This window comes from Talpa europaea (assembly GCF_964194135.1).
Source record: "Talpa europaea genome assembly, chromosome: 7".
In the NCBI taxonomy this organism is placed as follows: domain Eukaryota; kingdom Metazoa; phylum Chordata; class Mammalia; order Eulipotyphla; family Talpidae; genus Talpa; species Talpa europaea.
Window position 1 is genome coordinate 106,598,429 of NC_140074.1, and position 18,575 is coordinate 106,617,003.

At 38.8% G+C, this 18,575-nt stretch overlaps 1 protein-coding gene across 1 annotated transcript in view; it reads left to right on the plus strand.

Moving 5' to 3' along the window:
- The window catches only part of ACACA (acetyl-CoA carboxylase alpha), a gene marked incomplete at both ends in the record, with an annotated part of 253,999 nt that overhangs the window by 53,843 nt on the left and 181,581 nt on the right, over nucleotides 1–18,575 (plus strand). Inside the window, 2 exons of the mRNA XM_084237949.1 lie at nucleotides 1,971–2,017; nucleotides 5,119–5,374. Coding sequence (XP_084094075.1) covers nucleotides 1,971–2,017; nucleotides 5,119–5,374 — 303 coding nt within the window. The remainder of the gene's footprint in view (nucleotides 1–1,970; nucleotides 2,018–5,118; nucleotides 5,375–18,575) is intronic.

The window sequence follows — 18,575 nt, forward strand, 5'->3', positions numbered from 1 at the left end:
AAATTTTTTTATAGAAGCAGATTTTATTTATTTGTTTATTTGTTTGTTTGTTTTGTTTATACATGCACTGGGTACAGTCAGAAGCGCAGGAGGGTGAGAGAATTCACCAGAGCCAGAGCGGGGAGCAGAGCAGGCAGAAGGACCGAAGTACACTGCTGAGGGGAGCAGCGGGCGGCAGGAGAGGTCTGCGCGCCATGTGGGACCCTCCCCCGGTGGCCGGGGAGCAGCCGGGGATCGAACCGGTGCTGCAGAGGCTGCGGGCAGCTTCGCAACCCAGCGCTCAACAGCTGCGCCACTGGGGAGGCCCCTCACCCGTGCACTTTAAAGGGACTTAGAATGAGACTCAACCGCAGGCACACCCAAAAAGTGTAGTACAGGGTTTATTTACAAAAAGGGGAAATGAAGAAATGAATAACTCAGGGAGAAAGAGAGAGAGATAAATTGGTGAATGCATCTTACCAATTCTACTGAGCTGGAACCCCAATAGCATGCTGAAAGCTGGGGAAAAACCAAGGAGACCCCCAAAGCCCACATGTCTGGTTATATACCAAACCTGGCTGCTTTAACTCCACTCTCACTTCCCAGCAGTCCTCCCTTTGGTGGCGATGACATTATGAGATTTGTAGTCCTTGGGGTCTTGGATCTCTTTGGTCTGGGGTAAGGTCCATTCAACCTGTTTGTGGAGTTTATTCAGGACATCCTTCCCCCACAACAGTTACACTACACCTTTGGTTACATCTAATCCAAACTACTTCCTTTTTCCTTCCTCTTATCACCTCACTTCCTTCCCTATGTTGTGGGAATAGTACTACCTCAGACTACATAATTGGGTAAACCCTAATTCCCCCTCCCCTCAACATTCCTGCACTGTCTCTAATCCTGCTTGTCACTCAGGATCCTCTCAGAAGTTTTAGATTTCCTGATATGTGTAATATGTTCTTTCCTTCTGTTTTCTTCTCCATCCTAGACCCCTTCCTGGAGTTGTGGGTTGCTAGACTGGCACTGTAGCTGTTGACACTCAGCTGCTACTAATCGTTGCAACTCTTCAGGGAATGTTGTCTCCATGGAGCCTTTAACTTTTTAACTTCATTCTCAAGCCTGGCTTTGAGTCAGTGTCAATCAATTGTGGAACTTAATATTCAGGTCTGTGGGCCTCCAGCAGTAATTATGATTCAGCAGATCTTGGGTTGTTTTTAGGCTTTAATGCATTTGAAAAGCTCCACCATTGATTCTTATATCAATGTTGATCATTTCTACCCTGTTGATCAATGTTGATCATTATTAGTTTTATGGAGGTATAAACCTTTGGAAACATAACCAGAGCTAGATTTCAATTGTAGAGACTCTAGGGGTACTCTTCTCCCCACTGCCTCTTTTTTTTTTTTAATATTTATGTATTTATTTATACAAGCACTGGGTACAGTCAGAAGGGCAGGAGGGTGAGAGAGTTCACCAGAGCCAGAGCGGGGAAAAGAACAGGCAGACTGACGAAGTACACTGCTGAGGGGAGCAGCAGGTGCGACAGCAGAGGTCTGCGTGCCATGTGGGACCCTCGCCCAGCAGCCAGGGATGAACCGGCGCTGCAGAGGCCACCAGCAGCCTCGCAGCCCAGCGGCCAACCGCTACGCCACTGGGGAGGCCCACCACTGCCTCTTTTTTGATGAGATATTAGAGGTCATGGTATTGGAATGTATTCATCAAAGTGTACAGTTGGAAAAGGCACCCTGGGAAATGGTAAACTTGGATTACTGTTTAATACTGTCATGAATAATAAAGTGTTTGACTGTGTAGTGCTTTTTACTTATTGATTTGAGCAAATATTAGTTAAATAATTGAACTTTATATTCAATAGTTAAATAGATTTAACCAGAGAAATACTTTGAGTATTATTAGTTTTGTATTATGCTGAGTAAAACAGAAATTGATACAATTTGGGTTTCTTAAACAATTTCAAATCTCTTTCTTTTTAGTTCTTTTTGGAGGAGGATAGCTGCTCGGACAGTAAGAATTATAAGAGGTTAGTTACAAATAATGCTCTTTGATATTTAACGTGTGATGAAAGCTTTATGTTTGTGTGCTAAAATATTAAACTGTATGCTTTAATGTTAAAAGTTGTCTTCCACAAAAGAATACAGGCAGATTTAGGAGGGGGATAACAACAAGTGAAAACATCTACAGTAGTAATATTTTACCACCTTCTCTTTTTAATTCAGGACTTGATTCACTGGAAATGGGACAGGCTGTGGAATAGCTTCTAGAGTGTCTGGACAGCTACTCAGTAATTTTCCATACATGATTTCTCTTTTCTAGTGGTTTGTAGGCTGGTGTCTGTGAACACCATTCAGTAAAGTTGCTGGTTGCTGGAAAGCCTCTTCAGCTGTTGACACTGAACTGCTTTCAGTCTTTGAACCCTTTAGTGCATTCTGCCTTCATGTTCTTAGCTAGGAAAGAAAAATTTAAAGTTGACCTCATGGAGACTTCCAATTTTTAGTCCAGCATCCCCCTTTTATTAATCCTTTCTCTTTCTCCCATGAAATCACAGACTTGCTCCTTAGAAATTTTATTTTTGTGTGTGGTTATCTAATTTTAGTTAGACTATAAGCTGGATTCTTTACCTGTGTGCTTTACTTATTTCTCTTGTGAAGAAGGCAGCTATTATTTCCTGTTAGTTGAGATGGAATTTTTGGGGGCGCTATTATGATTTTTATTATTTTTATTTTATATATTTTTTACATCATTTTTCATTTTTGCACAATGTATGCATTTTCATCTTGGTTATAGTCCCCATACAATTCCCACCCCCCTTGTTTTGATCCTACTCCCTCCTTCCCCCGCTATAGTTTATCTCTGGTTTATAGTTGCTTGTTGATTTTTATTTTTACTTTATTATAATTAGTCTTTTTCCTGGTTCCTTATTTAGGTTTTCTAAATTCCTGCTATGAGTGAGACCATCTGGTATTTTCTTTTTCTTTCTGGCTTATTTTGCTGAGCATGATCCCTTCCAGCTCCATCCATGTGGCTGCAAATTGCATGAGTTTATCTTTTTTGATTGCTGAGTAATATTCCATTGTGTATATATACCACATCATCTTGATCCATTTTTTTGGCATTTGGGTTGTTTCTATAGCTTACCTATTGTAAATAGTGCTGCTATAAACATAGGGGTGTGAGAACCCTTTTTAATTAATGTTTCTGTGTCCTTTGGGTAAATACCTAGGAGTGGAATTTCTGGATCATATGGAAGCTCCATCTTTAGCAGGTTGAGGAATCTCCACACAGCTTTCCATGATGGTTGGACCAGTTTGCACTCCCACCAACAGTGCAGGAGAGTTCCTTTTTCTCCACATCCTCACCAACATTTGTTGTTGCTAGTTTTTTTAATACGTGCCATTCTCACTGGTGTGAGATGGTATCTCATTGTAGTTTTGAATTGCATTTCCCTGATTACAAGTGATGTTGAACATTTTTTCATATGCCTGTTGGCCATTTGCATTTCCTCTTTGGTGAAGTTTCTTTTTAGCTCTTCTGCCCATTTTTTGACTGGATTATTTTCTTTGTTTTTGTTGAGTCTCATTAGCTCTTTGTAGATTTTTGTGATCAGTCCTTTATCAGTAGTGTTGTGTGCAACAATTTTCTCCCAGTTGGTGGGATTTCTCTTTGTTTTGGTTATTGTCTCTTTTGCTGTGCAGAAGCTCTTTAATTTGATGTAGTCCCAGCTGTTTATCTTTGCCTTCACTATCACTGCTTTGGGCGATATGTCTGTAAAGATGTCTTTGAGGTGCATGTCATGTAGTATTATTGTATACCATTTCTTGGAGCACCTCAAAATCAGAAATGGGAATCATCAGCCTCTAAACTGAAATATGCTAAAATATTTTAAATTCTGAACAGGAGGTTTTTTTAAATAGGATTTATAGAATGACAGAATAAATATTGTTTCATTTAGTTTCGGGGTTTTTTGTTTCTACTGTTTTTGATTTTTATTGTTATTGTGGACTTTGATCTATGTTTTGGTCTTAGTAGGTCACATGTGAGTGCCAGTATCTAATCCTGACTAGTAAGGTCCTATATCTAGAAAACCTGTGTTTAACTGAGATCACACCTCTGTTACTTTAATTGTAGGTTTACATTTGTTAGATTTCATTTTCTCCCAACATCAGTGCCAGCATATTAGAGCCTTTAGAGTAGACTTTTTTTTTTTAATAGAGGCATGTTTTATTTATTTGTTTGTTTGTTTATACATGCACTGGGCACAGTCAGAAGCGTGGGAGGGTGAGAGAATTTACCAGAGCCAGAGTGGGGAGCAGAGCAGGCAGAAGGACCGAAGTACACTGCTGAGGGGAGCAGCGGGCGGCAGGAGAGGTCTGCGCGCCATGTAGGACCCTCCTCTGGTGGCCGGGGAGCAGCCGAGGATCGAACCGGTGCCGCAGAGGCCGCGGGCAGCTTCGCAACCCAGCGCTCAACCGCTGCGCCACCGGGGAGGCCCTGGGGTAGATTTTTAAAAAGATGTAATCTAAGAAAAAATTCACAAGTAAAACAAAAAAAATTTTAGTTAAAAAATACCACCTGGAGATTGCTTTAAAGGTATGCACTTATGTAAAGTTCATAGTATACATTCTCACAGTATAGTTTGGAGCCAGATGATAGTTTTGTAGTTTATTCTAAACACCAAGTGCAATCACTAGCAAATTGCAAACAACCACCACCCTCCCTAAATCCTTACCCTTCATTCCCTCCGGTACTAATACTGAAATTGCAGTAACAAAACAAGCCACTTTCACCTACTGCAAAGGTTTCTCCCTTAATCATAATTGTCTCTTCAACATCACTAAATTATTGGAGAGATTATGAATGATTATGTTTTTTTTTTGAGAGATTTCTTTGAGGAAAAGGGGAACTGGTTTTAATTTTTATAGGAATAGTTACATTGATAGGGATTTTCTTCCTGTGTCAAAAACAAAGGCCCTGAAATAGAGTAACTAAGGAAATGAGTTCTCAAACCACTTTGCTTCAGGGCCAGCTGAGGTATATTAGGTGTATAGCCTGTGGCTGTCCTCAGGTGCAGGTTATTATCCAATACCTTGCTCCTTTTTCACTTACTCTTTATTCTCTCAATAGCTGTGAGAGTTCATTTTGAAGGAATAATGGGTGAACCATCCCCCTTGGCTAAGCCTCTGGAGCTGAACCAGCACTCCCGATTCATAATTGGCTCTGTGTCTGAAGACAACTCAGAGGATGAGATCAGCAACCTGGTGAAGCTAGACCTACTGGAGGAGAAGGAGGGCTCTCTGTCACCAGCTTCTGTTGGCTCAGATACACTCTCTGACTTGGGGCTCCCTAGCCTACCTGATGGCTGCTTGGCCTCACACATGAGGTAAGAGAGACAAGTGTAATGTTTTATTTATTTAACCTGTCCTATTGGCTTCACTGATTTTGTTCTGAAAAGAGCAAAAATAATTTTAGCCAAGATTGCTTCGCCTTTTGCTATATCACTGGACTTAAAGCTTTGATAAGAAATAATGTATTTTGCCAGTAGTGCAAGATTTCAAAACGTCTTTTTGTGATACTGTGATTTATAGGAAATACATATATTTTGATCATTCAGGTGACCAAAATATATTTTTTGTACACACAGTTCTTGATTCACAGCTCCCAAAACCTTGGAATTTTCTGTGTAGAGCGTGATATATGTGACTTTTGTTATGTTAATCAAGTGACTTGGAGAAATACTTTAGGATAGTAGCTGGTTGCCAGGGGAACCAACTCGGTGTTCCTTTTGAAGGGGGGGGGGCGAAGGGCGTGAGGTTGAGTTCAATTGCCGAAGGCCAGTGAGTTAATGAGTTATACCTGTGTAATAAAGCCTCCATAGACCCCCAAGAAAAGGGTTTCAGAGAGCGCCTAGCTTGGTGAACACATGGAGATTTGGGGAGTTGGTGAGCCTGGAGAAGACATAGAAGCTCTGTGTCTTTTCCTTGTACTGTATCCTATGCACTTCTTCCATCTGGCTGTTCCTGAGTTATATCCTTTGTAATAAGTTGGTGATCTAGTGAGTAAAACAGATTTCCTGAGTTCCGTGTGCCTTTCTAACATTATTAATGCAACCTGAGGAGGGTGTCCTGCTAACCTCTGATTTATAGCTCTATGGGCAGAAGCATAGAATCAAGCTGGACTTGGGACAGGCACCTGAAGTCGGAGAGGGTTGTCATCGGAACTTCCAGTCTGCAGCCGGTTGGTCAGAAGCACAGGTAGTCTGGGCTTGTGACTCAATCCTGAAGTAGAGGGTGGTCTTGGAGACTGAGCCCTTGTGTGGAATCCGATGCTCTCTCTATTAATAGTGTCAGAATTGAGCTGAATTCTCAGACACCCTGACAGTGTGCAAGAACTACTTGTTTGTTTGGGGAGACCCATTCACACAGTTGTTGGAATTGGATCCAGGAACCCACTTTGCACTTTTCCTGAATATTCCTCTCTGTTTTTCTTGTTCTTCCTACATATGAGTTATTTTAGGGAAAGCAGAGTTGAGGAATTTCGGTGTCTGTCCTCCTCTGACTAACATTGTCGTAACTATCTTGGTGATTGATAGGACTTGTGCAGGGGTGGGCAAATTTGTAATAATCTTTCTTTGAACTGCGTCTTGTGAGAAATATATATTTTATTTCTGGCAGCACTAGTCCTCAGTAAAGGACTGTACTAGAATCAAGGGTTTGGTATAGAGCTCTCCTTTTTCTCTAGAAACACATTTCTCTGTTTATTTACTTTGCATTTCTTGCATTGAAGGCTCTGGACTCCTGGTTTTCTCTGTACCTCAGAATCACTTGGAAAGCTTTAAGAAATGAGCCCTGTCCCTACAGATTTCTGATATATTTGCTTGATTTGGAGCTGGCCCCTTTTTTTAAAGCTGGGATCATCTGGATAATGTATAGTCAGGATTAAGATTATAGGTCTAGACTAGATAAACATCAGTTGGGGTGGCTACTGCTTCTGTTATTATCTTCATGTTTCTTTTGTTAATGGGTCATAACATAATTCAGCTCCTTTTTATACACTCAAGGTACAAACTCTGTAGTAAAATCTATGCTGGGTCTTACTGAATGTCACTGTCCTCTCTTATGGTTATACTTGTGGCTTTGGGGTCCTCTCTGAAAGAGAATGTCAGCAGTTAACCCATTTGGCTATGTGAAAGTTGAAAGAAAAGAATAAAGCTACTTAATTATGTTTTACTTTAAAGTCAGATGCCTGATTCCATTCCAGTAACTTTCTACTCTACTTTGCTGACCATACAAGTATCTTAATTATGTAACTAGTTCAGATATAGTTGATTTTAAGGAGTTAATAAGCAAAATATTATGTTTCATCTCTGGGTTAAAAAGGGGAATAGAGGGCAGTATTTAGTGGCAGGGAAAAGGAATCAGGTATTCATTTTTATGTAAACATGTTTCTTTATAGTTCATTTACTGCTTGACCTGCTGGCAGGTCCTGGTGGTGGTATATTCCTCTTCAAGGTTATTTGTAAGTGGGAAATGTAAATGTGTGGGGTCAGACTAGGATTTAGAGGACAGAGGACCGATGATGGTAAATTGTCACAGTGCTCCTGTTGAGAAAGACTGGATTAAATTTGAATTTAAACACAACATCTTTAGAAATTTGTACAATTTGAGAGCATGTGAAACTTAATATTCATTCCTTGGATTAGAAAATGGTGAATTTGGCAGTAGTAAGAAAAATACCATTATAGAAAACTTAAGTGGTGATTGCTACAAGGCAGTTTGTCGTCGTCAAGTCATTCTCAAAGTTGGTGGCTCTTATTGCAAAGAATGACTGTGGTGGATGGTGTGAGTGCCCGAGAATTTCTTTGCATGCCTTACTGTTGCAAAACTCATGCCTGGAGCTTGTGAAGAAGTCATGGATTGAAGTGTCATCAGCAGCCTGGGAAGGGACAGTGCCAGGTCCTGCTTGCTTCTCAGCTATCTAATGTTCTAAAATAGGGGAAAGGTTCTCTGTTGATACATTCCTTTTTTTTTTTTTTTTTGAAGATTTATTTATTTATGCATCCAAGAGCCGGGATACAGGCCAGAGATAAGGAAGGTGAGAGGATTTACCAGAGACAGAGCAGGGAATAGAATAGGCAAACTGACTGAAATACACTGCTGAGGGGAGCAGTGGGCAAGACAGGAGAGGTCTGCTGTGCCAAGTGGGTTGCCCCCTGGCTGGCCGGGGATCCAACTCATGCTGCAGAGGCTGCGAATTGCTTCATAGTGTGGTGCTTAACACCCTTGCGCCACCAGGGAGACCCCTGTTGATCCATTCTTTTATTTATTTATTTGTTTGTTTGTTTGTTTGTTTATTTATTTATTTATTCATTCATTCATTCATTCATTCATTCAAGCACTGGGTACAGTCGGAAGCGCGGGAGGGTGAGAGAATTCACCAGAGCCAGAGCGGGGAGCAGAGCAGGCAGACTGATGAAATACACTGCTGAGGGGAGCAGCGGGCGGCAGGAGAGGTCTGCGCACCATGTGGGACCCTCCTCTGGTGGCCGGGGAGCAGCCGGGGATCGAACCGGCGCTGCAGAGGCTGCAGGCAGCTTCGCAACCCAGCGCTCAACCGCTGCGCCACTGGGGAGGCCCTGTTGATCCATTCTTAAGTCACTTGTGGATATGGTGTCCTTGGTGGTAATTCAAATTGAGTCAAATTCGTTTGGTAATAGAATTCTGTTACACATCTGCCACCAATATTGGTTTTAGGTGCTAAATGGAAAGTATGGTGGGTGTGACTTAGGCAGGAATAAGAAATAGATTTCTCTGGTCCTGGAGATGACATGAATCTCATATTTTCTAGAGTACCAATGAAATATTGGATGTGTCAGTTTCTAAGTTTTATGAAGCTTGAAATAACAAAAGTTTGGAAATAACACCCTGAAACGGTGGTTATAATTGGTGGGAATATATAAGCCTTATTGTAAACAACTGTGCTTTGACTTTTTGTTTTTATATAACATCAGCTAGGGGGTGATATATTAGCTAAGCTGTTATATTTCTCAATCTAATTATTAATATTTATCAAATATTTGAAAAGAAAGGCCATTAAAGAGTGAATGTTGGCATCTTAAATTTGATAACCAATGTATGATTCGATGGCATATTATAATCAAGCCATTAAGGTGTACGAATACTGACATTTTCTTTGCTCTCAAGTGGGATGCCATTTGAGATCAGATTATTCTGCATTCTTAAAAATGCAGTGGAAGTCCAGATCACCCCACTGTCAACCAAAGATTGTAACCAGTTTTGTCAGCTAGTATGCCGAATTCCTGGTGAAGTTCACTTGGAAACAGGTTAGACCCACAATTGAGTGTTTTAGAGTAGTGTGATTTCTTGAAACCTTTTTTTGAATCCTAATTTTTGTTATGGCATGTGAAATTCCATCGATTTTTCTCTTAAATTTCTTAAAATATATGCTCAAAATAACAAATGGTCAATGTTTTATGCTTAGGAAACATTTTAGCAATTTCATTTGAGAACAATCTTTAATTGTTGTTGTTTGTTATATATATAGATATAAATCTGCATAAGATGTTCACTAGCTGGGTATAGCAATAGTTATTACTGTGGAAGGAGAAAATGGGTAAGGTAACCCAGGAAGGGCTCCTTGGAGATGAGTTAATATCCTTTTGGTCTAGAAAGAAAAGTTCTTTACCAATATCTTAGAAAACTTAGACTTTTATATGAGATTAATGGCACTTTAAGAGTTTGACCCAAATGTTTGAAGCTACTTTGTAATTATTTTATAATTATGAAAGAGCATTTTGGAGCTATTTTGTTATTATTAATAATTTGCAAAGTTTCTTTCAGGATGCCAAAGTTTCTTTCATGGAATGCAATCAGGTAATATATGGAGTTTGGGATTAGTTTCTAAATACCACACAGATTTCATTGTCCTAGACTTTTGAAAAACTTATAGAGCCACATAGACCTTCATCCACAGGAAATAATGGTGATTTAAGGTGAGATTCTGAATGAATGGGTGTGTCTTTCAACTTCTAGGTCAAAAACGAAGTTTAGGGGGCAAGAGTAGTGAGAGATAGGGCCGACCCATTGCTACTACACGCTATCCTGGTTTTCACATTATTTGTTAGAAATGACAGTTGTGTTTTCTCAGGACTAATTAGAAAAATAGAGTAATAATGGGATAACATTATTAAATGCTTTACTCTATGCTGGATACTGTGCTGTGCCTCATGTGGAGTACCATACTTAATCTTCATAACAATCCCATGAGGTTAGTAATGTACTATTACCCATAATTTACGAGTGGGGAGCTGAGACACAGGTTAAATAACCTGCCAAAGATCCACAGCTAATTGTGTATGTAAGCTCATACTCTTGCCACTGCACTAAACTGGAACCCTGGGTGTGATAGATTTGTGTTCTCTTTGAGCAGTTTTTCTCGAATTAAATGTTAACCTTATTAAAAAGGGATAGATTTTAGAAAAAGTATTTTTAAAACAATGCTTTATTAAAGAAGCAGTAAAGAAAATTAAAAACAAAATGCAAAAAAGCAAATAGGAAGCCTTGTATATTCACTGCCCATGCATCCAGTTGGTCCTGGTTCTGTACTGTGGATTCAACCAACTGTGGATTGAAAATATATGCTATTAAGCAATTAGACTGCTAGAATGGCTTTAACATGTACTTTTTTTCCTTGTAATTATTCCCTAAAAAATGCAGAATGACTACTATTTATGTAGCATTTCTGTTGTATTAGATATTATAAATAATCTAGAGATGATTTAAATTATATAGGAGAATGTGTGTAGGGTATATGCAAAACTATGCCATTTTATTTTAGGGGGGATGGGTGAGGGTCCTTGAAACAATACCTAGAGATACCAAGGAGTACTGTATTTATACACTGTCATTTTTTTCATACCGAAATGAGATCATACTGTATATACTTTTATAATCTGCTTTTTTTGGTCAAAATTTTCTACTTTTTTATTTCAGTCAACTTTCATCATGTAATATATACATTATAACAAAGTTTTTTCAGTAGACTCCAAAATGCTGGTTCATCCAAATAGTATGCAATCCCAAACCACACGTGTTTTATATCCCTTAACTGTTTTAATCTATTGTATTTATCTGCACATCTTCCTTTTTTTTTTTTTATAATAGTGACTAGTGACTTGTTTAGAATGAGATTTGCAAATACGTGACTGCCCGAGATAGCTTGGTGGTATAGAGAGAAATGGAAGGAAAAGGGTAATTTACCCTTCCACACATTTTGTAGTGCACAATTTGGTTTTGCGCTAATGATGATATTGTAATGAATCTTACAATGAAAAGGAATATAATAAGATACAGTATGGTTTGATCAAAAGTTATGAAGGACAGAGCTTTTTCGCTTTATATATGTATTTGACCTGGAAAGAAACTTTTTTTTTTTTTTTTTTAGTCTTCCACTTTAAACTCCTGAGTTTGAAATGATAATTTAAATCTAGTGATGGAAGTAAAGTTAAATAATAACTAACAACTTTTGGAAAAATAAAATGTGCTATGCTGGTATGATATATCATTTATTATCAAGCAGTCCTTTGGTGAGATACAATTTTCTCACTAGAGATATGTCTTTAAGTCATTTCATATTAGGGCTTAAAACTTGGGAATTTTGAATTGAAAGACTTTTTGATTACAGCAAACATACTGTTGAGAATTAGCTGTTGTTGACAGGACAGTAATTGTCACTTTTCCCTCCTGTCTTTTGCATCACTTCTCTCAAGCTTTAACATAGGAGATAAGGAATCTGGCTCTGGTTCAGTTTGTCTTTGGCTTCGCTTGTAGATGGGCCTGTAAGAGTATTCTTATGTTTGGGCTTTCTTAGCACTTCTCATTTAGCTTCTCTGAACTTTCTCTCTTCCCCTCAACAGCTCTCTGCACTCTTTACTCTCAGTGCATCTTCCATGATATTCTTAGGTTCCCAGTTGCCATGGTGCTTCTGAAGTGAGTAGACAGAGTAAGTCATTATGAAATCTTCAACATGGTGCTCTTTTACGAAGGGCAATAGTTTCCTCTTTCTATCCCCACCCACTCCTTTCCAATCAGAAAACAGGAGCTGTCTGTTCCCCTGTATTGAGAAGTAGTGTGTAGTCTGCAAGTTTATTCTATACATTTAGCTACTAGTGAAAATGAAATTAATGAATCTTGAAATAGACCTCAGGGTAGCTGCTTGATTATGTTTATTATTTTTATTCTAATACAATGCATACATATTCTTTTTCTTTTTTTTTTCTTTTTTTTTTTTAAGTGAATTTTTTTTTTTTAAGATTTATTTTATTTATTTATACAAGCACCGGGTACAGTCAGAAGCGCGGGAGGGTGAGAGAATTCACCAGAGCCAGAGCGGGGAGCAGAGCAGGCAGAAGGACCGAAGTACACTGCTGAGGGGAGCAGCGGGCGGCAGGAGAGGTCTGCGCGCCATGTGGGACCCTCCTCCGGTGGCCAGGGAGCAGCCGGGGATTGAAGCGGCGCTGCAGAGGCCGCGGGCAGCTTCGCAACCCAGCGCTCAACCGCTGCGCCACTGGGGAAGCCCCCATATTCTTTTTCTTTAATTAACAAATTTTCAAGTTAATTTGCAAGTGAAGTTTGCATTTACTACTTAGATTTTTTAAATTCTTGGATGTATGTTTATTATAGAAGAGTTGGAAATCAAAACAGTATAAAGAAATAAACAGTCTAGAATACAATCTGCCAGTGATAACTACTGTTAGTATTTGCTATATTTCAGTGTTTGTACCCCATAAGCAAGTTTCATTAAAAATATATATACATAGGTAATATAATGAATATACAACGTTTCATGCTTTTTTTCATATAAGAGCACACTCTCATGTCATTAATCTTTGAAACTTAACTTTTTTAGCTTTTTATTAAAAATATTTTAGTTATATAGAAGAGTTGCAGAAATAGTACAGAGTTCCTGTGTATTCTTCACTCAGCTTTTCCTAATATTAGCATTTTCCATAAGCATAGTTAGTACATTTATCTGGAATTATCAGATTTAGCAAATAAAGATACAGGCTGACCAATCAGTTTTGGATTTCAGACAAACAGTAATTTTTTAGTGTAAATGCAATAGTGTATGAGACATACTTATATAAAAAGGTATTTGTTTTAAATGGGCATTCTGTATTTTATTTGACAACCCTATTTTATTTTATTGAAGTACCATTGTTTTATATTCTTGCTAGTGTTTTGACAGTATGGGATGTCCCTCCCCCAGTGTAGTCACAGCACTCCCACCACCAAAGCACCCATAGCCCTCCACCATAATCCATTGTGCTCTCCTCCACAACCCCCCATTTCTTTCTCTCTCCCCCTTTCCCGCCAAAGCCATAAATTTATGGTCAACTTTCAAGTATCAGTTTTAAAGTTTGTCTGACTCTATGGTTTGCCTATATTCCACATATAAGTGAAACCATACCATCCTATATTTATCTTTCTCTTTCTGGCTTATTTTGCTTAGCATAATCCTTTCCAGCTCCATTTATGTTGCTGCAAATGGTGTAAGTTTGTCTTTTTTGATTGCTGAGTGGTGTTCCATTGCATATATATACCACATTGGTATTCCATTGTGTATATATACCCACTCATCTGTTTTGGGGCCCTTAGATTGTTTCCATATCTTGGCTGTTGTAAATTGTGCTTCAATAAATGTAAGAGTCCAGGTTTTCTTTTGAATTAGTGTTTTTGTATACTTTGGGTGGATACCTAGGAGGGGAATTGCTGGGCTGTATGGCATATCCACTTTCAGTCTTTTGAGAAACCTCCACACTGCTTTCCATAGGAGCAGGACCAGTCTACATTTCTACCAGTGGTGTAATTTTTCTCCACATCCTTACCAGCATTTGTTGTTTCTGGTCATTTTGATACGTGCCATTCTCACTGGTGTGAAGTGGTATCTCCTTGTGGTTTTGATTTGCATTTCCCTGATATTGAGCATTTTTTCGTGTACCTGTTTGTTTTCTTTGGAGAAGTGTTTATTTAGTTCTTCTGCCCATTTTTTGATTGGGTCGTTTTACTTTTATTGAGTTGAATAAGGTCTTTGATATCAGCTCCTTGTCTGTTGTACGGTATACAAATATTTTCTCCAATTCAGTATGGTGTCTCCTTTTGGTTTAATGATAATTTCTTTCACTGTGCACAAACTTTTTAGTATGATGTAGTCCCATTTGTTTATTTTCTCTTTTGGTTTTCTTGCTGTTAGAGAAAGACATCACTGAAGCCACTGGCATGGAGTGTTTTACCTATGTTTTCTTCATGTAGTTTATGGTTTTGAGTTTTACATCCAAGACTTTAATCCATTTTAAGTTAATTTTTGTATAAGGTGTGAGATGGTGATCTAGTTTCATTCTTTTGCATGTGACTATCCAGTTTTCCCAACACCATTTGTTGAATAGATGCCTTTCTCTAATGTTTACTCTTGGCTCCTTTGTCATAGATTAACTCTTCATATATATGTTCATTTATTGTTGTGCTGTCAATTCTATTTTATTGGATTCTGTGGGATTTTATTCCAGTACCATACTGTTTTGATTATTGTTTTGTAGTATAGTTTGAAGTCTGGGAGCGTGACAACATTGTTCTTTTTTTGTTGGGATTACTTTGGCTATTCAGGGTCTTTTGTGGTTCCACAAAACTTCCAGTAATGTTTGTTCTATTTTTTTGAAGAATGTCATTGAAACCTTGATAGGAATTAGATTGAATCTGTATATTGCTTTGGGAAGGATGGCTATTCATCCAATCCATGAGCAGGGAATATCTTTCTGATGTGTGTGTGTGTGTGCGTGTGTGTGTGTGTCTTTTAATAATGTCTTCTAGTTTTCATTGTACAGATGCTTTACCTCCTTTGTTTAGTTTACTCCTAGGTATTTAATTTTTTTTAATGTGCTAGTAAATGGGATCACTACTTTTAGTAAGTCAATAGCAGGAAAGAAAATACAAAAGTTACGTGAGGTTATGGTAGGATCAAAAAAGTTTTAAATGGATTTTTAAAAAAGATTTATTTATTTATTTATTTATTTATTTATTTATTTATTTATTTATTTATTTATTTATTTATACAAGCACTGGGTACAGTCAGAAGTGCGGGAGGGTGAGAGAATTCACCAGAGCCAGAGGGGAGAGCAGAGCAGGCAGAAGGACCGAAGGACACTGCTGAGGGGAGCAGCGGGCGGCAGGAGAGGTCTGCGAGCCATGTGGGACCCTCGCCTGGAGGCCCCGGGGAACGAACCGGCACTGCAGAGGCTGCGGGGAGATCCTTAAATGGATTTTTTAAAAAGGGTAGATTTTTAGCAAAAGAGAGTTAAAGAGGTTTTGGCCTTGATCTATTCGTGTAAAAATGGGCCCATTTCATGCCATTTGACTCTCTTGACTTTCTCCGGTACTGGCATGTAGGTAGCACTGTTTATTGAAATGAAAATGAAGTTACTGTAATAACCATGGTTTAATACCTGCTGTTTTTCTGAGCACTCTGTGTCCCAACAGTTACACTTTTTTTTTTTTTTTTTTTTTGGTGGGACCCTCGCCGGCGGCTGGGGAATGAACAGGCGCTGCAGAGGCTTTGGGCAGCCTCTCAGTCCAGCGCTCAACTGCTGCACCACCATGGGAGGCCCAACAGTTACACTTTTATATGAAAATGCCAATTTAGTAATTCATTATAAGTGAAAATATAACCTCCTCCCTAGTAAAATTAATGATAGTCATGAACTGAGACTTTATTAGCTAGGAGGACTTATAGAAGATCATCAATGAAAGATAACTTAAGCGTCCTTGGAATATAAGATTTGGGTTCCAGGACATTCTGACCGATTAAATGCTAATAATTGTATGGTGTCCTCTCTACATTTTCCCTTCTCACATTTTTCCAGTGTCTGTGACATTTCTAGCCTTGTCTGTTGCAGTGAACTTTTTTTCTCATTATTTCTAGCCTCATCTGTTGCAATGAACTTTTAGCTATGTTCTCTGGCACTAGTCTCTCATTTCAGATCTGTTAAAGGAAAAAAAACCTGCAATGTCTCCTCTCTGCTTTCAGAGTAAAGCCCAAGATAATAACTCTTACCTTTACCCTAATTTCTTGAGCATTTATTGTGAGTCAGGCACTGCTAAGTGTTTCAATATTTATCTTGTATGACCAAACAACCGTCTGTCCTGTATGGTAGGTATTGTATTTATTTTTTTATAGAAGAGGATACAGGCTGAACAAGATTATGTTAATTTACCTACTTAGTCAAGGCATGGCATTCAGGCATGGTATTCAAGTCCCTCCACAGTCTGCCCACACTGATTTTTCTAGTCTTGTCTCTACCCATGTACTCAGTGTTCTTTCCCTCTTTTCCTTATTCCAGTTGCACCAGCTGCACCAGTTGACTCCTGACTTGCTTATACTTTCCATATCTGCACCCTTTGCTCATTCTGTTCCGCTGCTCACTGCCCCCTCTCCTCTTGTGTTTTCCTTTGGATGCCCGTTCACTGACCATTGAAATTCCATTCACTCTTTAAGGTCCTTCTCAAATGTTGCCTGTGCTGTGAAACAGCTTTTCTTGTTCTTCCTCTTATTTTGTTTTTCTCTTCTTGTAATTTGCTTTCCATTTTTCACAGCAATAATTTCATACTTTCTCATTATCATTAAACCAGCAGTCTCTCTCCCCTTCTAGACACACTTTCAGTTCATAATTTTGTCTCATATTTCATTGAGACAATAGAAACTGTAGAATAGAAAGCCTGACTTCTAACACCTAATCTTAAACCTATTTGTACTTATATTCTCATTTTTCCTTTTTGTTACAAGGACTTCTCAGTATCCTCTCCTTGGGTCATTCTCTTCTACTTTATATTTTAAATATCTCATTTTTCTACTAAATCATTCCTGTTGGCAATTGAATGTGCTCTGTTAACTCCTGTCTTTACAAAATCCTGCTTTGATAGCCACATTCCCTTGGGACTGCTATCAGCGCTGCCCTGCTTCAGGGTCAAGACTTTCAAAAGTGCTGTCCCACTTCCTCATCTTCCTTTCATTCTTCAAACTACTCTCTTCTGTCCTTTGCCCTATCATACTACAGAAACTGCTCTTATTATTATTATTTTTTAAATATGTATTTATATAAGCACTGGGTACAGTCAGAAGTGCGGGAGGGTGAGAGAATTCACCAGAGCCAGAGCAGGAAACAAAACAGGCAGACTGATGAAATACACTGCTGAGGGGAGCAGCGGGCGCGGCAAGAGAGGTCTGTGCGCCATGTGGGACCCTCCCTGGCTGCGGCCTGGGATGGAACTGACACTGCAGAGGCTGCAGGCAGCTTCGCAGCCCAGCACTCAATTGCTGCACCACCAGGGGAGGCCCAAGAAATTGCTCTTATTAAAATCACTAATGACTATTGTATTGCTACATCCAGTGGATGCTTTTCAGTTCTTTCTTCTAGGACTCATAATAGATATGTATAGGTTTGTTCTTAAAACTCAGGTTTCTCTTTTCTATTAAAAAAATCATCCTTTCCTGACTTTCCTCTTCCTCCCTCGTATTCTTTCTGATGTCCTTGAAAGCTCTTCCTCTTTCATGTAACCTCCCATCATTTACTGCTGCTTAGTCCTGGACCTTCTTTTCTTTGCACTTGATACATATTTTTTTCATATGTAGTCTTATCCCGTTGCTACTGTTTATATGGCAATAACTGCCAAATATATAATAACTACTGCAGACCTATCTTTTGAGTCCCATTTGTTCAACTGTTTATGTGAAACCCAATACTTCTTGATCCTCCAATTCTCTCCATAAATTTTATCCTCTGTAACCTTCCATATCTTACTAAGTATCTCCTCCAGCTACTATATTCATGCCAGAAATATGGGTAATTATTATTTTAATTCTCTTGTTCCTAGTTTCAGTATTTATTACTTAAATTCATTCACTTAGTCATAACCAGAGTGTGGCAACTCTTGCTTCAACTTCTACTGTGGTCATCTAACTGGATTCTCTGTCTCCAAATAAGTGTAAGATACTAAATTCTTTTTTTTTTAAATTTTTAAAAAATTTTTATATTCCCCATACAATTGCAACCCCCTGATTTTGACCCCAATCCCTCCTTTCCTGCGCCCCCCCCCAAAGTGTGTCTCTTGTTCATAGTTTGTTGATTTTGATTTTTTCTTTCTTATAGTTATTCTTTTTCCTGGTCCCTTATTTAGGTTTTCTAGATTCCTGTTATGAGTGAGACTATCTGGTATTTTTCTTTTTCTTTCTGGCTTATTTCGCTGAGCATGATCCCTTCCAGCTCCATCTATGTTGCTGCAAACTGCATGTGTTTATCTTTTTTGAATGCTGAGTAATATTCCATTGTGTATACATACCATATCTTCTTGATCCAGTCATCTATTTTTGGGCATTTGGGTTGTTTCCAAAGGTTAGCTATCGTAAATTGTGCTGCTATAAACATAGGGGTGCAGGTGCTCTTTGGAATTAATGTTTCTGTATCCTTTGGGTAAATACCTAGGAGTGGAATTGCTGGATCATATGGAAGCTCTATC